The 24,794-nt window shown below is 37.6% G+C and overlaps 1 protein-coding gene across 3 annotated transcripts in view; it reads left to right on the top strand.

Annotated features, from left to right (window-relative positions):
- The window catches only part of NDST3 (N-deacetylase and N-sulfotransferase 3), a 147,048-nt gene that overhangs the window by 3,294 nt on the left and 118,960 nt on the right, over positions 1-24,794 (top strand). For 2 of the 3 annotated variants that reach the window (XR_014813132.1, XM_084973089.1), the window contains exon 2: positions 9,538-10,678. Coding sequence is in view for 2 of the 3 variants with exons in the window: in XM_084973089.1 (XP_084829215.1) it covers positions 9,656-10,678 (1,023 nt within the window). In the remaining variant the exon portion in view is untranslated. Of the gene's footprint in view, positions 1-496; positions 635-9,537; positions 10,679-24,794 lie in introns of those variants that run through there. The other variant, XM_005666900.4, reaches the window with a different exon arrangement.

Below are 24,794 nucleotides of genomic sequence, written 5' to 3'. Positions count from 1 at the left end.
TCAGAGATCCTTTCCTATCCTCTGTACTGCCCAACGCTGTGGAATTTGTTCTGGAGGATAGGATAAACGGACATGTAAAAAAAAAAAATAGAGAATAATGAAAAACTGAACTTAATGAGGATAAATGCTTTTGCCTAGATTTTTAGAAATAGGTAAGTTATTAAAACGACAGCTAAGGCTCATAGAACGGTTACTTGTACCAGGCACTGTTCTAAGTACTTTATATATATATTAATTTTTAGCTCATGTGATCTTCATAAAGATTATTTGAGGTAGATAACTGTAAATATTTCCACTTCACAGATGAGGAAATTGAGGTGCTACGAGGTGACCTGCCTGTCTTAAGATCGCATCCTTGGCACGTGATAAACCTGGTATTCAGTTTAAGTCTGGATCCAATGCACATGCTCTAACAACTAAATTACACTGTTTCTCTATAGGTTTCAAATATTTGTGCTTGATATGCCTATTGAAATGAAATAGGAAATTCATGTCCTATTCCAATCATTTTTAACACTTCTATTCTTAAGTATGAAATGATCATTTATTCAAGAAATATTTACGCAGCACCTACTGTTGTGCCAGGCATAAAGCAGTTTCCAGGACCATTACATGTGGTGCCTTCCCTAATGAGGTATGTACAGTCTAGTTTAGGTGATTTCTTTCTCCTTTCTTGCTATACCATTTGGGTTGGATATCACTTGTTCTGAAAGATGCCCAAGGAAACAGAGGATGAATCTGTCTGACTTATTCCATAGGGCAGAGACTAATAGAGCCAGGACCTCAGGCCTCCTCAGGACTCCCATCATATGTTTTGATTTCTCCTCTCTCCTCGCTGCATTATCTTCTCTCTCAGGATTGGTTGCCTCTGCTTCTCTGGATTCTATAACCTGCCCTAAAACATAGCCAAAAACTGATCTGTAATTCTACATCTTATGGTCCAAGCAAACAATGAGATCCTGGGTTAATAATCTCTTGTTCTCATGACTCTGGAGAAGGATAAAAATGACAACAGTTAAATTATACCCTGAAAACTGCACTGACAGTAGTCAGAATGCCCTGCAGTTAGGCGTGCATTGATGCATACATTCTAGCTGAACTTCAGAGGATATAGGCAGACATTTCCCCCTTTGAGTCACACAAGCAGAACAAACAGCAAGCAGCAGTGGGATAGTTTTCTTCTCTTGTCTCACTGGATGGCATAACACTGAGGGAGGTGAATAAAATGTATTCTTTTCTTCATAGTTTCTAAATAACAAAGGATGGAAAATTGCAATAAAGAGTCATTTTCCATTGAATATATCAAACAAAGCTAATACCCCCAAGTGCAGCTTTTCTCCCATCCATCATAAAAACAAACAACAAAAAAAAATCCCAGTTCTGAAGACAGAGCATATTCTTGGTCATACACCATGCAAATCACCATCTCACTTGCCTACCACAGCAGGGTTCAATTAATATGACACAATTTCACACATTCTTTCTCAGAGCAAGGCATGTTCTTTGTCAATTTTTAATATTGCTAAATTACTTTTAGCAAATTCATATAATATATTCGAGGTTCCCAATGCATTTTTCAACACTATAAAATATGGTTAATTTTGCGAAAGAGGAATATTGTCAAGATCTTTTAAATATCTTTCATTTATGTTAGAACCTGAAGTTCTTTAGTTATTAATACTCATTTTCCAGATGGCAATCTTTTTTTTCACATTTCTTGTGCTGCCAACATGATTCTATTTCATTTAGAAATTGATTTTTACTTTGGGATGACGGTGGGTGTTAGTGGAAGAAAAAAGATAGGTTACAGTGACAACTGGGTACTTCCCCTTGCAGATTTTGCAATGCTTTGCAAAGTGTATGTTTGTTAATAGTCAGTTCATCACTGTGTATATGGAATGGCCTGTGATTCCAAAAAGTAATTGTTCCCTCTGACTTTCATTAATGGTAGATAATTAAACAATGGCTAATGTCTCCTTGTTGGAAAACAGATGTTTTCCTTTTTAAAAACAGATGCATTTGCAAAACAACTCTAACCACTCCAAATTCTGAAAAATATCAGAATGAGAAACATAGGGGTTTGAATAAGAGTCAGTGAAGGGTATGGTCTGGATATGCCTGATGTATGGCTGTGGTCAAGGTGGTCACTGCCATTTACAGTGTTTATATTATCACCCTGACAGTTTGAGGCTAGTGTGATGGATGGAGCTATCCGTTCATGAAGATAGTTTTACTTCATGACTGCCCTACTTTGTGAAGGCAGCTGTTACTTGTAAAATTTGGTCGGGGTTCTTTTCCACTCATTTACTAAGTATTCGGTGGGCTGTTCTATCTTCAGGCACTGTGTTGATATCAAGAATACAGATGTGAACAGAACAAGTGCTTACAGATAGTTCCAAACTATGAAGAAATTTTACACAGAAAATCACATGACTAATTATAACTATGGAATGTGCTGCAGAATTCAAATAGATGGTGATGTCAGAGGGTGTTACAGGGACACCTGAAAGATCTGGGGAATTAGGGAGGCTCTTGTGAGGCAGGGACACTTCTGCTTTGGGCCACAGGATTTGGAGGATGAAGCCAAAGGAGAACAGGGGAGGAAACTTCCAAAGAAAACAGCATGTAAGAAGACCCTGAGGCAGAAAAGAGGCTGTAACCTCTTCAGGGGAACTGAAAGAGGACGCATTTACCTGGAAATTAGCAGGGAGCATGCCGTCAAAATCAGGCCTGAGAGATAAGAGTGGGAAGCATACCTCAGTGTCTTGAGGGACGTGTGTTGGACTTTGGGTTTTAATCAGTAAGTGAGATAGGCAGCCATTGTTGGATTTTCAGCTGGCAAGAAACAATCAGATTTGGACTGTGATGCTGGAGAGAAAAGTATAGAGGGAGCCAGGAGTGTTTATGGTGAGGCTAGTCATTGCAGTAGTTCAAGCGAGAGGGACATTGCCTGGGAAAAAGGGAGAGGTGCACTGGGTCAAATGAGTTTTGGAAAATGGAAATGATAGCACTTCTATTTAGATAAGCAGGAGTGAGGAAAAAAAGTGTCAAGGATGAGCCACTAGGTCGTTGTGGAAAGATAAAGATGATTTTAGAGGATAGATCACAAATTCAGCCATGGACAGGTTGAGTTTGCTTGCGACATGGTTCCAGTGGAGCTAAGGAGTGACTGGTCTCTAATAAGAAAGGGCATGGTTACTGTGAGCAGTTGTTATTATATAAATTTGATAGTTCAATTTGAAATCCTGGCGCTCATAAAAGAGGTGTGAGTTGCAAATAAGCATTTGGAATTTGGGGAGCGTAGATGATAAATAAAGCCAGGGAATATGTCAGCTCATCTGGGAAAAGGAGGATGGATTAGAAGAAGAAGCCCAAGGATGGACATGGTGCTGGTTATACCTCTTACTGGGCCTCTTCCTCTGCACTGAAACCCATCTGAATATTCCTGCATCAAAGATGGACTTCTGTACTTCCCACAGCTCTGCCTACACAAGAATGCTTGTAGCTATCTTTTTTTTTTTTTTTTTTTTTTTTTTTTTTTTTTTTTTTTTTTTGCTTTTTAGGGCTGTACCTCCAGCATATGCAGGTCCCATGCTAGGGGTTGGATCAGAAGTACAGTTGCAGCCTGCATCACAGCCACAGCAATGCCCAATCCTTAACCCACTGAGCGAGGCCAGGTATCAAACCCGCATCGTCATGGATACTAGCCAGGTTCATTAACCACTGAGCCATAAAAGGAACTCCACTTAGTGCATTTTTATTGGCCATCATCAGGATAGTTCTCTCATTTCAGATGTTATTTATGTCATCACCATCATAGCAGGTAGCATTTAGTATATTCATTGTCTGTGCAAGACAATTTTCTAAGAGCTTTTTATACCTGTATCTTCTAATCTTCCTCAGAACCCTATTAAGTATATACCACAAGTATCCCCACTTTCATGAAGAAACTGCAGCATCAAAAGAAAAGAGCTTCCTGATAATCCATTCCCTCCTTGTTCCTGGCATGAAAGGGATGTGTTGCAGGTGCCATCCCAGGTGTATAGTATCTTTGAGGTAGGCTGTCAAGTTCACAATAAGTTCAGCTACTGCACACTGTGGCTTCTTGAGCAGGTTACTTAGCCTTTGAAGAGCCCAAGACCATGTTGGCATGTAGTAAGTGTTTGTTAATATTACAGTGTTGCGGTGGTTGTTACTCTGCCTTCCCACAGGATGTTGTTTCCTTCAGTGTGCCTTCTAGGAAAGCTTGATGAGGTGGTGATGTCCACAACTAGCCAAGCCTTGCAACTTTCCTGGGACTGCTGTGACTCTTCCACAATGCCTGCCTATTCTAAATGTAATATATTGTCATCTACCATATTCCTCACCATAGGTCTAATAGGTAGCCAAATTCAACCACAACTGTCAGCTCTGTACTTTCTAAGACAGACAGATGTGTCCATGGAAACCCTCCGACATGCAGGCTAGGGTGCCTGTTCTGTAGTGATCAGAAAGCCCTTCTGATCATGCAGAAGTCTGAAATTTTCCATGTATTTTTGTGAGAGCACTTCAAGAACACAGTCATCACTACACTGGAGTGTTTGCCTGTTGAACTTGTTGACCTTTAAAAATGTTTTCCTCCTGTGTCTTGTTTGAAAGGTTACTGGGAATAATAAGAATCCTATGCCTTTGGAAAGTTCAGTCTAACAAAACAGAGACATTAAATAATGTTGCTAATAAAATTTAATAGGAGTTGCGATAAAAGCGTCAAAGTGTAGAATGTATAATCTGGGGACCTGGCCTAAAGGGGGAAGTGGAGTTGCTCAGAAGGACTTCCCTAAGGAATCAAGTTGTGTCGCATATTTAGATTTGCCTGTGATCCATCAATGTCCAATACTTCCTTGACTTTCTTATTTGTCAACATCCAGCTGTTTTGTAGAACACTGTGATTTTGCTCTCTCTGCACACATCCTTTAGTCGCCTGCCTGAACCCTAACTGTCCATCACTGGTTCAAGCCAATTCCACTCTGCACTATGGTGTTTTTATTACTGGCACTTTTATTCTTCTAGTCCCCAAGCCTGCCTATCCCCGACCAGTAATCATGTCCTTTTCTCTTTTCCTCCCAAGTCCCTGTTTTCACTCTCCCTGGTAACCACCTTTGCCCAGACTCAGACCACTCTCCACCTGGATTAGGCAACAGAATCTTAGTCGAGACTGCCCCAACACCACCTACTTCACTCTGTGCAATGCAGCGTGTGCTCTCTCTTTTCATATTACTGCTGTTTGTCCATTCTGGCTGTCACTGCTACGCTAGTCATCCGTAAACACTATTTTTATTGTCTCTCTTCTGTTCAGATATATCCAATGCTAATTCCAAGTCGACACTCCATTCTTGTGTTCATTATCACTTCCAAGGACATTCGTCTACCCACAGAAGTCTTTCAATGAAATAGTTCCACTTTAAATCCAACCCATAGGACCTTGTGATTAGTTTAGTCTGACTCTAAAATAAACATACTGTAAGTATTGCATTTCTTAAACCTTGCCAGGTTCCTATGCCTGACATGTTCACCTCAGCCTCATATCCAAATCCTGCCCATCCTGTCATGTCCCCCTCAAGCACCATGTCTCTTAGAGAGTGCCACTAATTGTCATAAGTTTTATTAATCCCTCTTACTCTTTCTTCTGAAACTTGTAACAGATATAGTCTGTATATCACAATCACTACTTATTATGTGTGATATAATGTTGGCTGTTGTTTCACAAAACTTATTTTCCCTAGTAGAAACCATGATTCAGCAGACAAGAATCAGTCCTAAAATTATTTCTGTGGGATCCCCAGCACTTAGTATAGCACTAAGCCCAAAGCAGGTGTTCAATAAATACCTGAAGACTGCTTGCAGAATGATTAATTGAAAGGTATCTTTGGGTGGGTAAAGATTTAAAATTGATCATAGTTGCTTTTTATCCAGTGTTAGGATGGTATGAATATATTTTCTTAGTTTTTAGATAAAACAGAGACATTAAATCCAGCAAATTTATAGATAATTGTAATCACAGTAATAGTGATGTGTAGCCTTAAAAATAATTTATGGCATTAGAAAAAAGTAGAAGTGTCAAATTAACCTATAAGGTTAATATGCCATTGTATTTCCCCTCAACTAATTCCACAAATAGTTGGGTGCTATCTTACTCTGTGCCTGACACTAGGGACTCAATGATAGACAAAAAAGAAGCATTCTCTTCACCCTCCTAGAGTCTACAATTAAATAGGGGACACTGTTTTTAAACAAAATTTTAATTACAATAGTGTCACGAAGTAGAGAGGGGCACTTTCCACAGTGGCTGTGTGGGACTGCTGGGTCTTGCCATGCTTAGAAGGTGAGCTCCATACTAAGAAGTTTGCACAAGGGAATTGTGTGGAAGAGCTTAATTTCCCTCATGTAACTGTCTTCCTAGTGATGCCTCACCACTGACTCAGGCGAAGCTGCCACAGAGCTATCCAGTGCAGAATGAGGGGTACCAGCAACAGTTCAGTCCATCCTGAGATCTTTGGAGCTAATAGAGACAGCCAAAGAATGGGAAGTTGGTGGTGGTGGATGAGGTTGTAGTAGGAAGAGGAAATTTTGAGAGTCCACAGCAAAGACTAAATTTGGCCACAGCAAAGTGAGATGTGCAGACGAAAAGGGTTTGCAGAAAAGTAAGAGAATTTTAACGTACCCATTTAAATATGTTAGACCAAATTTTAGGCTCAAGGACATACACTGGAATTCCCTTTGGCTTTAGGAGGAAACTTGAAGCATTGAGTAGAAAAGACACCTCTTTCAGTATTTTATACCTGCTCATGGAGAAGTTAGCTTTGGTAGTTTCCTCTAACCATCCTAAAAAGTAAGAGCAAATACTCTTAACCCCTCTGCCTCATGATGGCTAAGAATTGTATGAGTTACATGCCTTTCACTTCTGACAATAGGAACAAACTATGAGACACTGCTATCTGAAATGTAAAATGTGGTAATACATTTTGTATCTAGTTAAAGAAACTTCACAGCTAAAATTGAAACAGAGGCCTAGAGAGATGTGAGATTTTATATCCTGCTATTATACCTCAGACTATTATATTATTCATAAACCTATACCTAACTTTAAAAGTGCAATTACTTTTCAAAATGAAATAACTACAGTTAGAATGAAAACTTTCAGCTGTCCTGGTAATTTTGATTTGTTTAAATCACATCTAAACTTATGTGAGAAAGTTTAAAAGAGTAGGACTTCTGGAGTTCCCCTTATGGCACTGCGGGTTAATGATCTGGCTCATCTCTGAGGCCTTGCTGGTTTGATCCCCAGACCCAGGGCTGTGGGTTACGGATCTGGCATTGCCACAGCTGTGACGTAGGTCACAGCTGCAGCTCAGATTCTATCCCAGGCCCAGGAACTTCCGTATGACAGGACGTATGAAATTCTTCATCTCCTTCCTTTGCGATGGCCATCCGACTTGTCCCTGCCCACATTCTGTCTGCTCTGGAATCACTAACAGTTTGTGATTAAACTCTGCGAAATGGACATAGTAGCTTGCCAGAGTTGACTCTAACACTGCTCTGTGTTACCCCCACAGTCTTGATTAATTCACCCCTCCCCCAAAATCTCACCCTTATCATGTCATTTCTCAAATCAGAAAAGTTGGATGGCTCCCTGCACGCTTTCTCAATGATGAACTTCTATGCGTTCTAATCTCTCCAAGCCACCCGTACTTTGTAGTTTACTTTTTAGTATTCCTTACTCTTTCCTTCAGTAATTCATCTGAGGGTCCCTTGCCCTGTATTGTACTCACACCTGCCTCTGTCAAGTTCCCTCTCTCTCAGATGCCTATTCATATTACCCTCATCCTTCAAGGCTCTGCCCACATCCAAACCCCCACCCCAGCATTGCAGACTCCCCCACTTGCCACAGCGTCTTTCTTTTCTCATCCTGTGACAGTCATTTATCTCTAATCAACAATCATATGTTGTTGTTTGCCATTCTAGTCACTGTCTCTATCTTATCATTTTGGACCCTTTAAAGAAATTCACTCTGCTGAACATTGACTTTCTAAACAGAGCCCCATCAATATTTGAATGAATGATATGTATTCTCTAAACATTTGAGTAAATAAACTGCAATATATAATGTACAAGATAAATAGGATATTTATCATGTAAATATCCTGCAGTTATATTTCATAGTATTATATTATTCATAAAAATAATTATATAATTCAAAATAGGGTTCATTGCTTATTTCATAGAGACTATCACAGAATATTAGAGCTCAAATGTTCTTAGTGACCATTTATTCTAACCTTAACATCTTACTTAGAAGGTACCAGGGCAATAAGGGGAAGAAGTGTAATAAACCCTAATCTTAGGGAAAATATCAACTACAGTGTTTTCCCCCAGTGCTCATTATCTGACAGCTAGCTTTCAGCCTGCTTTATGGACAACAATAAGTCCATTTCTAATATTTTTTTTTATATTCCATGATATTTCCTTGCAAAGTGCCAGGACCGTAAGACTCTAATAAACTTCTGCTCTGAAAAGCAACTGTGTTTCTTTTTTGTCATTTTTCAAAAGTTTCTACATTTTTAAAGGTTAATAAGACTTGAAAAGGATTTGAAATTATTGCCTAACAGGTGTTTCATGAAGTTTCAGTTGTTTTCATTATATTTTTGAAAAAGTACTTTTATAGTACTTTTTGATATAATTGCCAAGCTTTTCCTAAAAGCAGAAACTAATATCTTAATTGTAACATTTATTGAAATACATCCACACTTTTATGAGTATTAAGTATATGTAGTTAAGTACACATAGCTTGAGCCTCTGTTACGTGATCCAGCAGCTTATGGCTCAGGTGACCTCTCTGTGGTCTTAGGTTGATATGATCTACAGAGTTTGGTGCAAATCCCTGTGAGTAAAAGGAAATTCCTTCTTAGCCCAATGTCATTTCTATACTAGGGATAGAAACTTTCTGTTCAAAGAGTCCTGTTCCTCTTTCTACCCCTCCCATGTCTTCATCCAAATATGGGAGAATGAAAGAGAGGTTTTCTTACTTACAATACACAGGTTTATCTGCCTAACAGGTTGCCACTCGTGCCAGTCAACAAGATAAAAATTTGCTCATTTTTTGGAGTTCCCGTCATGGCCCAGTGGTTAACGAATCCAACTAGGAACCATGAGGTTGCGTGTTTGATCCCTGCCCTTGCTCAGTGGGTTAAGGATCCGGCATTGCTGTGAGCTGTGGTGTAGTTCACAGACTCAGCTCGGATCTGGTGTTGCTGTGGCTGTCGCATAAGCCAGCAGCTGTAGCTCTGATTAGATGGACACACACACACACACACACACACACACACACACACACCACACGCACATCCACAAACCACCTTTCTCAGGTAGATTTCAAGTTTCAAGGCCCAGTTGCTCTAGGTTGAGTCCTTAATCATGTACCTATGGAGATGAAAACTAACATTACCTTGCTCGTTTTATTTGAATGACTAATATCCTATTCTATTCCATTCTACTTTTCAGGCTATATTTTCTGTGAGTCCTGATCAAGCGATACAAATGTGCTGCAATGGTTACATAAATTATTGACTAAGACTGGAAAAGTATCTGAAACACCGTCTTTTCTTTTATTATTTTTTTTATGGTGCTTCTATTAGAACAGTCTGAGCAAACTATATACAACATGAGTTTTATCATGAAGCTGCACAGACACTTTCAAAGGACAGTGATTCTGCTTGCCACATTTTGCATGGTGAGCATTATTATTTCTGCTTACTACCTGTACAGTGGCTACAAACAGGAAAATGAACTCTCTGAGATGGCTTCTGAAGTAGACTGTGGTGCCTTCCAGCACCTACCATACAGGTTGATGGAAGTGAGGACAATGAAGCTTTCTGATGCCTCGAGGACAGAGCCCACAGTCCTGGTGTTTGTGGAGAGCCAGTACTCATCGCTTGGTCAAGACATCATCATGATCCTAGAATCCAGTAGATTCCAGTATCACATTGAAATTGCTCCTGGGAAGGGGGATCTCCCAGCACTTATAGAAAAAACTCGAGGCAAATATATTCTCATTATTTATGAGAATATTTTAAAGTATATAAACATGGACTCTTGGAATCGAAGCCTTTTAGATAAATACTGTGTTGAATACAGTGTGGGTGTCATTGGATTCCACAAAACTAGTGAGAAGAGTCTACAGAGTTTTCAGTTGAAAGGTTTCCCATTTTCTCTGTATGGAAACCTTGCAGTAAAAGATTGCTGTATTAATCCTCATTCTCCATTGCTTCATGTGACCAAATCTTCTAAGCTTGAAAAAGGTTCTTTACCTGGAACTGACTGGACCGTTTTCCAGATTAATCACTCAGCCTACCAACCAGTGATATTTGCCAAAGTTAAAACCCCAGAAAACCTTTCTCCTCCTATCCCTAAAGGTGCTTTTCATGCCACTGTCATACATGACCTGGGGCTCCATGATGGAATTCAAAGAGTTCTTTTTGGCAACAACTTGAACTTTTGGCTGCACAAGCTCATCTTCATAGATGCCATTTCCTTCTTGTCAGGGAAGAGACTAACATTGTCCTTGGACAGGTACATTCTTGTGGATATTGATGATATTTTTGTGGGAAAGGAAGGAACAAGAATGAACACCAATGATGTTAAGGTAAGATTCTTTATCTCAAAGTGTCAAAGCTTACTTTATCTCTCAGTAGTTTTGTCTAAGGCTAAGGGATTTCCTGGGGCACGGGACTATTTCTTTTATTAGGGAAGTTCTTATGCAAACTGAGATAAGTTCTCTGCCCTCAACTATTTTTGAGATATGGGGCTATCTCTCAGCCCTAGGACAATTAAACCGATAATATATTTTTCTCTGAATCAAGAAATGAAGATGGTACTAAAAGATTATGGAAGAATCCTGAAATGCATTTCTATGTGTATTTAAAACTACAGAATGGAAACCATTTTGTCTAATTATTTTCCAGGAAACTGTCCACCTTAGTAAACGCTTACTAATTTAAGACTTTAGTCTATTTAAATATGAAATCAAGGTGAATTTGTTTTAATGACAGTAAATACTCCCACAAATTTTCAAGAATTAAAGATCTCACAAGTGGCAAGTTCAGATATTTTTGGAAGTCAAATGTACAACTCATTTACTCTTACTTTTTTAAAACTCTGAAAATTAGCACTACTAAATATGGAGAGCTATGAATACACAAGCATACTTACTCACATATAAATATAAGGATTTACATTAACTTTCAGAATTCATTGAACACTTCTGGTACACATATGAAGCCTATCATGCCACATGTATATTGAATTAGATTTCTTATTGTGTGAAACTGCTGCCCTTAGGAAACAATTATTGAAGATAGTTGGTTATTATTGTGAATGGATTATATTACATAAACAACTGGCTCTTTAATATTAATGGAATTTAAAATTAAAATTACCTACATTTGTCTTAGTTTTCCATTCAAAATGCCATTGGATTCTATCTCTTTTACACTGTATATTGATTTCTCATAAAAGTGAAAGGAGAGATTTTGATACATAATTTTTTATTCTATAAAGTTTTGACCTTTTGGTAAAATATAAAGAATTATATCAGACGGAAAGTCTTGAAACTATATTCCTGTCTCCAGACACTAAGCATCTGGCAAATAATACTGATGTTCATCACACTATTTAAATGAGCTAAAAGTACCAGAAGGACCATTAAATGTTACCATAAGAGAGTGTGAAGACTGAAAAAGAAAAAAACAACTTTTATATTCTAGAAGACTCTTCCTTATAAGTCAATACAAATTAATTAATAAAGTTGTGCTTAAGGTTTTCATTAGTCTTTTGAAACAGTCTTTGAAAATGTAGCTAAATTAAAAACCAGCTGGTAGTTTAAACACTTATTATGTCCTTGAAACTTACAATGTATAATTCTTTTTTGAATTTTTCCATTACAAGATATTGTGATAAAAATGTTTTAAGATTTTATTTCTGAAATATAAGTATTTAAAACTGCCAAAATATGTTGTTATACCAATGAAAAATATGCCAGATAAATCTGAGTTTTTTTATGCAAATGGTACTATATCGTCTAAAACTATATGAAATACAAAATGCCTTTAGGGCTCTTAAGGTTAAGCAATTTTTAAGTGGTATAAAAAATTAAAACCTTTCTGAATAAATTCAGTAAGAATTTAACATGTGCAAAATAGTTTATGAATTGCCCACATTTAGACGGGAATTTATTTTCTAACCGCTCCTAAAGGCTTAAAGGAAAGTATGTTTTGAATTTATTGGGGTTTTTGAACTACTTAAAATTGTATTTGTGATTATATCGCAAAACAATAGTCTAAACATAGTTACCCAATCATTCATTCATTCTTTCACTGATTTATTCTGTTACTACTAAGCATATACTATATGTGAAGTATTTTTGGTGATATGTGAGTAGGATCATAAACCATGGTCTTATCGCTTTAGAAGAGAAGGTGAGGGGGTGTATAGTTAGAAAAGCTTGGAAAGCACATAGGTGAACTCCGTTCTGAGTATCCACCGGCTTAGTACTTGATGCAGCCACATCACACGTCAGGCACGGAGGCATGCACTAGGGATACGAAGATACGTAAAGCATGTCTCCCCCTTGTTGAGTGTACATCTTCCTACAAGTGGGGTGGGAGGTGATAAATAGGTGGATAGCTTGAAGTGTGGTGAGTACAAGAGTAAAGGTACCTGTTTTGTGTAATTCATGCTTTGTGAAATACCATATTGTAAGCTGTGTACTAGAACTATTAAGTCCTATTAAACAGAACAGATTTAGAAGGCAAAACTATACTGATACGATGATTTGGGAGTCTGTAGCGATGATATTTAGACAAAAGAAGGAGATTTCTTCACTAGGAAATGAAAATAAGAATAGAAAAGACCAATATAAGAACTATATGGAAGGTAAAACTGAACAACTTAGTGATGGGATCAATGGAGATGAAAGAGAATATAATCAAGGATGACATTGACATTTTGGGCACAGGTAAATAATAGTTGATTATTCCAACACCAAAGAGGAGAGATCATGCAGATCATAGTGAAGGTCATAGAGGTCATATGCAGATTTTCAGTTTTATTCAAGTGCATCTGGGACATACAGGAACAATGTTTAACAGGTAGCTGGTTCACAAAAGAAGTCTGGGTGATTTTTGAGGTTATTCACTATAAGGGATGGTTCAAAGCATGTATGTGAGATAAGCCAAGGGAAGGGTTTATAATAAGGGTGATAAGAGAAGAAGATCAAGTGCACAATCTTGAAGAGAATAGTCTTTCAGAAAACAAGTAGAGAGAATCCTGTGAATAAGAGTTAAAAAGAATAGTCAGAGACTGGAAAGCTATGATGCTATACAAGCCTTGGGAATAAAAGCTTCAGTGAGGGTATGAGCAATATAAAATCTAATAGCAGGGTCCACTGAAGAGTGGAAAGTCTCCTTTGGCAGAAGAAAAAGGTCACTGGGGGCTGTTACAAAATCCAGAGTGATCCAGGCAGAGGCACAGTTGAAGTAAGTTCAGGGGTAAATCAGAGGGTTAAGATATGAAAAAGGAGAGTGTGGAGTACTCCGTGGAGAAATTTCAATATAAAAGAGAGAATAGAAATTAACTGGAGCGTGGACTGGAGTCAGAATGTCCAACCATCCTGGTTTGTTTAGACCGAGGGCATTCAATGCTAAAACTCAGAGTCCCGGGCAAACTGGAATGATAGTTCTCCCTAAATAACTACGGTAAGGGAAGGATTTTTTTCCTACAGAGAAAAATCCAATAGCAGGCAATCTAAGAAAAGGTCATGGATGCGGAATTAATAATATATTATCAATTGAAATATTTTCATCAAATTTATTTATTTAATTATTACCACTAATAAAAAGTATTATATTTTCCTTATTTGGTGTATTAGGAAAACTGAAAAGAATGGGGAAAAAAATCAAAGGTAACAGAATGTTTCTTGCAAAATTAGAAAGATGGTGCATAACATAAATTTTAACTACTATGCTAATTACTGCAAAAGTGCTTCTTTTTTTCCTTATGTAGAACAACAACAACAAAAAACCTGTTTCCTTACTTAATAGGAAGATTAGAATTAGCAATGCAATATCAGTTTTTACCTGCCTAGCTACTGAATAATATGAGCATGTTTCAAAGAGCCTCAAAGCTGCAGAAGAAGCTATGATGTGGCACAAAATATGACTTCAAAGAAAGTAAATTACAGACCTAAGATGTTGTCTTCATTAGTTGCAGAACTTACAAGCCATGAGCCATAGTCCTTAAAGAACCAAAAAATATAGTTTAGACAATTAAAATGTTCTTCAAAAGGGCATTACTGCTTTCAGTTAAATTGAAGTCAGGAAAGCGTGTGTGTGTGTGTGTGTGTCTGTGTGTGTGTGTGTGTGTGTGTGTGTGTGTGTGTGTGTGTGTGTGTCTGTGTGTTATTGAACTATATGGACAAGATTTGTCTCAAATTCACCATGGACTAGTTTTGTGATACTAGAAAATTCAAGTTCCTAGTGTTCTAAGACCTGTCCTCAAACTTCCTGAGACTAATGGTTTTTTGGAGAAAGGGCTTTTGGAAAGTGAAAGTGGTGTATAAATAGATGCTTCTCCCATTAAAGCATTTTAAAGTTATACATGAAAGCACAGCACGACTGAATGAATACTAACAATTCAAATTCTCTCTCAGAAGAATGACTTCACTCTTGGCCTAAGATTCATTACATCTTTAGACTTAGACCATTTCCTGTAACACTTCACCCCTAAAATAGATGGGAAGTGGGACAGGGAGGAGGCTCTGATAAAAGTGGTCTTTTAGGGTTTTAGTGAACACTCTGCAGCTACACTCCTAACAAATAAAAGAGCTGTGTGTCACTCTCCTGACTGTTTCTCCCTCCTTCTCTTTCTGTAATAGGCACACACTCCCTTTCTAACTTTGACAAACTTCCTAACATCTATGAGAAAGTGAAGAACCAGCCAGGCCATGCTGAGGAGAAGCCTGCAGTGTGACTGGAGGCACTCAGCAGCCCTTCCCTGTCTTCACCCCTAACCCTCCCCACTGTTTCCTTACACACCATCTTTTCACTGAGGTACCCCAGCATCAAAGTGTGCTTGGCTGCACAGGTATTTGTTGAATGAATGAATTTCATTCTTCCTGAGCATATCCTTTCGATGTTCTTTAGTGAGAGTCTGTTCATGGTAAATTCTCAGATTTCATGGAAGGTAGATGTCTTTATTTACCCTCATCTTGGAAAGATAATTTTGTTGAGTTCACAATGCTTAGTTAATAGTTCTCTCATGTCTAGCCGTTGCTGCCCATACTAGGAAAAATACAGCTTCCTAGAAGTCACCTGAATGTTTGTGGTAGTAAATGATGTCAGAACCCTACAAGTCCCTAACTTTTTTATAATTATCAAAAAGTTAGGCAGTTTGGAACTGTCTTTATGAATGTACATAAAATGTTTCTCTCTCTCTTTTTTTTTTAAGTTTGGTGGAATACTTCTAAATTTGATGTAATGTGATTTATAATATACAAGAATCATCCTCAATATTATTATCAAAAGCAAATAGCCAGTCTGTGCTAGCAACTATAGAGACATTGATATTAAGGGACTATTTTCAGGGAATAGTTTTCAGCAATAATTTCACATGAGGAAGTAAGAAAAGAGTTTAGCGAAGGGAAAAACTGTATCACATTCATAATCTACTTATGCTTAATAAACTTCATTAAATTTGTTACATTCTGAGATGAAATGTGTCTTTATTACTCTTCATATCAAGGAGTCATTTGTTAAGCAATGACACTCTAAAAGGATGAGTTCTAAATCATTTAAAGGAGACAAAATGCTGTTGCTGAACACCACATGAATATATAAAGAGAATATTTGGGGACTCATTACATTTTTAAAGGTCTGATGTGGTGAATCCTTCCCAAGCAGGATAAAGAGCAGGGCCATCATAGATGGTACTAAAGCTCAACCAGGCAATTCCAAGTTTAACGCAGTAGATGGGCAAGAGATTCCGAGAGGAAAGCGCTAAGTACAGATTTAAGTTCTAAAGATACTCAGTTCAGAAAATTATTAACATCTGCTCTGTCACAGCAGTATGATAAGGATTTCAAGGGGTACATTGATGACTAATGAAACACAATTTTTTATAAAGGAAGTGAAGAACAAAGGAGAAAATTTTGCTATTTGCCAATTACTGGCTTATGTCCTTCTGTGGATTGATTTTTTAAAATACTCCATAATTCTTTCCTTTTTTTTTTTTTTTTTTTACTTTTTAGGGCCCCACCCGCAGCATATGGAGGTTCCCAGGCTAGGAGTCTAATCAGGGCTACAGCTGCCAGCCTACGCCAGAGCCAGATCCAAGCCGCCTCTGTGACCTATACCACAGCTCACAGCGACACCGGATCCTTAACCAATTGATGGAGGCCAGGGGTCTCACTGGGCTAAATTCCAGGAATTAGCAAGGCTGTGTTTCTTTTTGGCGGCTCTAGGGGAGAAGCTATTGCTTCATTTTTTGCATCTTCTAAAGTCTTCCCACATTCCTTGGCTCGTGTTCCCTTCCTTCATCTTCAGAGCTAGCAGTGGTACATCTCTTTTTAACCTTTCTTTCATAGCCACATCTCCCTCTAATAAACTAGGAAGGTTTTCCACTTTTGAAGGGTCCATGTGATTAGCTCACCAACCCACATAATTCCTATGTCAAGGTCCTTAATTTAGTCACAGCTGCAAAATCCTTGCCATACCACATCACATATTCCCAGGTTTCAGGGATTAGGACATGTTTATATTGAGGAGGGCAGAGGAAGAAGGAAGCATTATTCTGCCACAGTCTATGTTTTTCATGTCATCATGTCAGCAATTCTTATAGCTGCTCAATCACCCCAAAGACTTGACTACTTTCTCATTGGGAAGTGCAACCTTGATGACATAACCTACAATCAAATAATTAATTTAGCTCTCTTGAGTCAATAGTAATTAATTAGAGAAAATTAAATTATTGTGCTCATAAACGCTTCCTATTCCTTACACTCTACAGGTTAACACTGGCAAGCAAGTAACCCTTTTTTCACCTGGGCAGATTAAGAAACTGAGCTCTCCAAAGATGGCTCAGTAGGAGCAGATATGTGACCATCACCAATTCACTACTTCAGTGATTTCTAAGGCCATTTTTCTAAAAGTGCATCCCTTATGAGGCCAATTAAAAACCAATGTTAAAAGCCAGTTTATTAGGACTACCACACAGTTGCTTAAGCACTGGTCACCAGTTTCTGTAGACCTGTTTTTCTCTTTCCATCTTATCGTTTTTGACTTCTCTTGTGTTGCTGAACCCCCTCAGCTTCAGTACCCTTATTTTATTGCTTTCCCTCTTTAGAATCCCTCCTCTAATTACCCCAATCCAAAAACAACAGTGGAGTTCTGATCCATCTGCTTATTCTTTCACTCCTCCACTCCCTTGCTTTGATTCCCCGGTGTTTAGATTTGTATAGCAATGCTTCTTTTCTCCCCCTTTAGATTTACATATTTATTTTTACGTAACTTACTATCTCTATTTTTTCCTTGAACTATATATACTGAGGAGAATCAGCTTTCCAAAAAAAGAAAAAAAAAAAAAAAAACTGCCTGTAGAAATTAAGCCAGCTGGCTGGGGCATTGAACAATGATCTAAAAAAGAAAAAAAAAAAATCTTCACTATTCTATTCTTTATCTTGTATAAAATCTATATACAGCAGAACACCATATAAAAGAACCATTCCTTGTTTAGGAATCCTGAGAAACAAGGTATTTGAGTTCACATAGAAAGACAACTTACCTGATACCCTTGAGTAATTGAATTGAGTGGTTTTGACCATAAACCATTCAAAGGTTAGAGATGCTGTTATCAGTTAATAATTGTGTCCTGTCAGACCTAGATTTCTGATATACTACTGAAAAATACCTTTAAGAAAGTTTATATGTAATGTTGTAATAAAAACTATCTGACAATATTTTTGAGAGAAAGAGGGAATTATTAGGAACTCATTTGAACTCTAGTGTATTTGCTTTGCTAAAAAATAGTTTAAGTTGATATTCAAAATAGCTTTGCATAATGTCCTAATCTGCTTTAGAAATGTAATAAGCATTTAAAGGGAGTAAAGAGAGAAAAGACTTCTCCAAACTTTGTTATTTCCTATCTGATGGAGGAGAATGACCATTGGTCTGAGGGGCAAATGAATAATGGAAAAAGAAAGCTGTATTTTTCCATTCTTGTTAGAACTTCATTGCTAGAACTAGATCTCCAAAATTACTGCCACATGTAACTTCACAAGAAGTAATGAGTACTCAATCGCCATTCTCAAGGAAGACCCAGTGGCTCCTTGCACTCAAAATTTTCATTTCCCTAAATGGGATCAATCTCTAATGGATACAGTAACAATGGCTGTTCATCAACCCTTCCAGATAATTCAGAGCCTTAACAGAGGCCAGTGTTCAATGCTCCATACTTGGAAATTTATACACTGTCAATGTAGCATCTTCAAGAGCAGGGGTAGCCTAGGAAGGTGATTCACTGCACATCTTCCTTGTTTAAGCCATCATGTTTTCACATTAGTTTTCTGTTATAACTGAATGCCTCCAAGGAGCAAAATCATTACCAAACTTAAGCTCCCTCTTTAAGCCAGTCTTGTATGACAAAGTCAATACTTTATAACTGTATTTTTATTGTTGATGAGCCTAAAACAGAGATACTTTTAAGAGTCGCCAATAATGAATCAGTTTATAACTTGTAAATGAACAAAAAGCAGGGTGTTAAATAGTTTTTTTTTTAAGGAACAATCTAAGAATTTTCCACCAGTTTCATCCTGACAATCTTTCCCTAAGAGATATTTAGATGTATTTAATCGCTTATCAGGATTAGACTGTTTTCATGAATTTCCAAATCAGATGTGGCAAAATAGTCACTTAAAATGCTTGTTTAAGTTGCAGATTTCCCAGTCCCACACTCACAGATTTTGACTTGGTAGACCTAGGGAGAGCAGAGGAGTCTATGTTTAATATGCTCACCTAGGTGATTCTAATGTTGATGGCAGACATGCAAGTTTGAGGAAATTATGTTTAAATAAACTACATTCAATATTATCGCAAAAGACAAAGACAGGAGTCCTATTGTCTTTCTCTATAGAAAGCATGTTAAAATAATTTTGTATAAAAATATTTAATTCTATGTATATAAGCCCATATATAATGGAATTAATAGTTTTGTGACTGATTTCAACCTAATAGTGGAAGAGTTCTTATTTTCACTTACTTTTGAGCCATACATCAAGACTGTTTGACAATATTTTAGCCAGTATGTACATATGTGAAACTTCCTGTGGAGATGGACGGAGTAGGCACAAGAAGCAGAGTATTTGAGAAAGTGATTCCAATAAATGGATGCCTTAGTATGGCCTAATAAAGAAACAGTGGGTAAATTTTGACAGAGTAATGAAAGGCATTACTTTGCTTCTGTGATCTTTCAGGAAGAGGCAAAGAGGGCCATGAGCAAGAGGTTTAAAAGAACTGGGAAAAAGAAACCTTTTGGGGAGAGTGGGGAACAGTGAGGAGAAAAGAAAGAACAAAGAAAGACAGGAAGCAGGGTAGGAAGAGAAAGAAATATTCTTTGTGTTTCAAGTTTAATGGAATATGCTTATAATATGATATCAAAGAACTTACTAAGGCTTGGGCTGAATTATAGATGGGATAGAGGTACCACACCAGATGATTTTAAAAAGCCATTAATAAGGAAGTACTTTTTTTTTTTCAAATCAAAATTACAATGATGTGCCACCTCACACCGGTCAGAATGGCCATCATGTAACAAATGTTGGAGAGGGTGTGGAAAAAAGGAACCCTTCTACACTGTTGGTGGGAATGTAAATTGGCACAACCTCTATGAAGAACAGGATGGAGGTTCCTCAGACAACTAAACAGGGAGCATTTTTTTTTATTAAAGTATAGTTGATTTACAACTATAAATCAGTTTCTGCTGAACAAGGAAGTATTTTTAAACAAAGAAAAGAAATTTTATCATAGGAAATTTTAAACGTTTGTCTTTAAGAAGTTACAGTTCTTTTTCTCTCTTGATGGAGGATAATGTAAGGTTACTTTTAATTTGAAATAAATTTCCCAGCCCTTAATTCTTATGAAATCTGTTATCATTTTGGTTCAAGCTGAACCATTTGTAAACCTCAACTCTTCTCCTCTTGGCTTTCACATTTTCGTAGATTGAAAAGCTTGTTATCGTTTCATCTTTCTGATTATTTACTCTTTCTTCCCAGTTGCATAGCTGAACATAATATTCCTGCTGAAAAGAATTTGGGATATAAAGTCAGACAGACCAACCTGGTCCCAAATCTCAATTCTGTCCCTTTCTAGCTGAATAATCCTGGGGGGGTTTCTTAATCTCTCTCAGCATCAGTTTCCATTATCTTTAAAATGAGAACAGTACCTACCTCACAGAGGGTGTGTTGCTTGTGAGAATGACGGTGTATGTCAAATGCCTAATTCCAGCAGGCCCTCAATAAATTTCAGCAACGTTTTAGTATGAACGTATGCCCTAGGAGAGCGTACTTGAGCAGCATTTTGGAAAAAATTCTAAAATGGCTAAAATTAGTTCTTCTAAATACCTTGGAGGTATAAATTCAGCTAAAAGAAAATAAGACCTTTTTTGGTTATCCACTCAAAAAATATGAACAACGCCTACTAGGTGCCAGGCATCCTTTTCGGAACTGGTGATACAGTGGTGGCCAAAACTGACACGTTCACTGACTGCGTGCATCTTACTTCTCTAATGAGAAGAAACAGACAATAAACACACAAACAAATGAACAAATAAAATATTCTCTGGTGGAGATGAGAGAGCGATGAAAAAAATAAAACAAGTTCTTTGAGTTGAGCTGTGGAAAATGTAGGGCAGGAGGGCACGAGGAGAGTTCTGATTTGGGAGAAGCTGGAGAGGAAACTTCTCTCAGATGTGGTATTTGAACTGAGACCTGAAAGAGGAGATGAGCCGGCAGTGAATCCAAAGATCTGAGCTAAGAGAGGTCCATGCAGAGAGACGCTGTGGAACAAGCTGAGTGGGGTCAAGAGGGAGAAAAGGGAGGCTGGTGTGAGTAGAGCATGGTGGGCGTGAAGGAGCCTGCAGTGAGGTTAGTTCAGAAAGGCAGTCGCCTGCCTTTCTCCTCTAGAGGAGTTTGGATTTTATTCTAATTTCAGTGAGCAGCCACTGGAGACCTTCGGCAAGGTTATGATACGGTTGGATTTAGCGGGGGTTTAAAAAAATCATACTGGCTGTCATCTGGAGAATAGACTGTAGAAAAATAACAGGTGAGAACCCAGGTAGGCAGCCATGGCAGGCCAGGTGAGTAATAATGGTGGGAAGAAAGATGGAGAGAAGACAGCAGAATTGAGCTCTATTTTGGAAATATAAATGAAAGAAAATGCTAATGGTTGGGAGCTTCAAGAAAGGATGGAATCAGGATAATTCCTAAGATTTTGGCCTGGCATTGGTTTAGTCCCTGAGTTGGAGACAAGAGAAAGGAATACCCTGCAGCTGCTGTGAGAGCATGCCCTGAGGACACCAGCTAAGCTGGCTTCTCCTCTTCATTACCTACTATCCTTGGCCAATGAACTTAGCCTCTGTGCCTGTTTCCTCTTGTGTAAAATTAGAACCATCATCGCACCCATCTCATAGGTGTGCCCTAAGGATTGAATACATGTAAAGTACTTAGAAAGGTGCCTATCCCACGGTATTAGGTACTATTAAGGGAGAAAGAGCAGGAGTTCTCTTTCAGACTTATTACAATGTTTTTTATTTTATTTTTTATTTTTTTGTCTTTTTGTCTTTTGGGGGCTGCATCCACAGCATATGGAGGTTCCCAGGCTAGGGGTTGAATCAGAGCTGCAGCCACAAGCCTATACCAGAGCCACAGCAATGCAGGATCCGAGCTGCATCTGTGACCTACACCACAGATTACGGAAACGCCGGATCCTTAACCCACTGAGCGAGCCCAGGGATCAAACCCGCAACCTCATGGTTCCTAGTCAGATTCGTTTCCACTGTGCCATGACAGAAACTCCTACAATGTTTTTTGTATGTCCATATGGAGATATGCAGGCAGGTGGGCATGCAAGCTTAGAATTCAGGGAGCTGTCAGGTGGAAAGATATAAATCAAGATCTCATTAACATATTGACAGTATTTAAAGCCCTGACCCTGGATGAAATCACTGAGGAAAAGACAACAGAGAAGAGAAAAGAACAGGAAAAGTCCCGGGGCGCTTACCATTAAGGTCAGAGCTCAGATAGATTTAGATGTCAGAGGAATGGCTGAGTCTGAATGAATTCTTTATCTCACTCGTTATTTTTAGAGAACATCTTATTCTTAAATTAATTCATAAAAGTCTCATTTGAAGTTCTGGATTATGAACTGTCCTTAATTTTGCGTTTCACGTATATCTTTTTCCTTCAGATTATAGGCTCCTTATGTTAAGATTACATGGCATACTTTTTCTTCATGTCCTTCTCTGTACCTACTACAGAGTAATACATATAGACTATATCAATGTCTGTTGGATATCAAGTATTTAAAGAATTATAATGAATAATTTGTCTTTTCCATGTTACCATATGAAGGACTAGTTACTGAGGACATGAATTATTTTGCTCTAAGGAAGAAGATTAACTAAAATTTTTTTAGTGTGAAAAGAAAAAGAAATATAACCCTTTTGCAAAACCAGAGGAGTCCTGATTCATGAATAAATTTATCTTCCTAGACCTAGGAAGATAGGTTCTGTCTATCTATTGCACAAGAAAGACACTTAAAATGAAAATATAGTGAGGCTTTGGACTAAAGCAAACTTATGCTCAAATCTCAGATCCATGCAAGTTGTGAGGCTTAAACAAGTTACTCAACCAGGCTGAATCTTAGTCTCATCTTTAAAGTGGGGATGCTGAAAATACCTACCTCATAAAGTCTGAAGTCTAAATGAGACCATCTTTCCTTTTTGACTTATTTCATTTAACATAATCCCTTCAAGATCCATCCATGTTGTCCCAAATAACGAGATTTCCTTTTGTATGGCTGAGTAGTATTCCTGTATGTGCATTCATGTGTGTGTGTGTGTGTGTCTGTTAATAGACTATTAGATTGTTTAGGTATCTTGGCTATTGTAAATAATAAGAGGTGCATATATCTTTTCAAATTAATGTTTTTTTCTTCGATAAACACCAGAAGTGGAATTACTGGATCACATGGGAGATGTACTTTTAATTTTTTGAGGAACCACCATATGGTTCCATAGTGGCAGCACCAATTTACAGTCCCACCAACAATACACCAGGATTCCCTTTTCTCCACATCCTTGCAAATATTTGCTATTTCTTTTCTTTTTGATGGTAGCCATTCTCACAGGTGTGAGGTGATAGCTTGTTGTGGTTTTGATTTGCATTTCCATGATGATTAGTTATGTTGAGCATCTTTTCATGTATCTGCTGGTCACCTGTATATCTTAAATGTCTTTTCAGATCGTCTGCCTATTTTTTAATTGGATTGTTTTGTGGAGGTTTTTTGTTGTTGTCATAGTGTTGTATGTGTTCTTTATATATTTTGAGTATTCACTCCTTGTCAAGTGTATAATTTGCAAATATTTTCTCCCATTCAGTAGGTTGCCTTTTCCTTTTGTTAATGGTTTCCCTTGCTGTGCAGAAGCTTTTAATTTGATGTAGTTCCACTTGCTTATTTTTGCTTTTGTAGGCTTTGCTTTGGAATCAAATTAAAAAAAAAAATCCTCTCAAGATCAATGTCAAGGGGCTTACAGCCTGTTTTCTCCTAGGAACTTCATGGGTTCAGGTCTTACATTCAAGTCTTTAAGCCATTTTGAGTTCATTTTTGTAAATGGTCTAAGATAGTAGTCTAATTTCATTCTTTCATATGTGGATGTACAGTTTTTCCAACACCATTTATTGAAAACACTTTTCCTTTCCCTATTGTATATTTTTAGCTCCTTTGTTGTAAATTAATTCACCATATCTGGACTCTCCATTAAGTTCCATTTATCTATGTGCCTGCTCTTATGCCAATACCATACTGTTTTGATTACTATAGCTTTGTATTAGAGTTTGAAATAAGAGAGCATGATGCATCTAGTTTGTTCTTTCTCAAGATTACTTACACTATTTGTAGTCTTTTACAGTTCCAAACAAATTTTAGAATTGTTTGTTCTCTTTGTTTGAAAAATGCCACTGGAATTTTGATAGGGATTGCACTGAATCAGTAGATTGCTTTGGGAAGTATGGACATTTAAACAATATTAATTTTTCCAATCCATGAAGACAGACTAACTTTTCATTTGTTTGTGTCTTCAGTTTCTTTCATTACTGTCTTGTGGTTTTCAATGTACAGATATTTGATCTTCTTGGTTAAATTTATTACTAGGATTTTATTCTCTCAATGCAATTATAAAAGGGATTGTTTCCTTCATTTCTCTGATAGTTCATTAGTAGTATATGGAAATGCAATAGATTTTTGCATATCAATTTTATATCCTGCAATTTTACTGAATTCATTTATCCTAACGATTTTTTTGATAGAGTGTTTAGGGTTTTCTGTATATAATATCACATCATTGACAAAAAGTGACAGTTTTACTTCCTCCTTTCCAGTTTAGGTGACATTTATGTCTGTTTTCTCACCTAATTGCTCTGGCCAGGACTTCCAATC

Source organism: Sus scrofa, chromosome 8 (assembly GCF_054392235.1).
Source record: "Sus scrofa isolate SSC_HxYL_T2T_F1_AM1 chromosome 8, Sscrofa_HxYL_maternal_Yorkshire_Landrace_v2.0, whole genome shotgun sequence".
Taxonomy (NCBI): domain Eukaryota; kingdom Metazoa; phylum Chordata; class Mammalia; order Artiodactyla; family Suidae; genus Sus; species Sus scrofa.
This window is presented reverse-complemented; position numbering and strand designations above follow the sequence as displayed.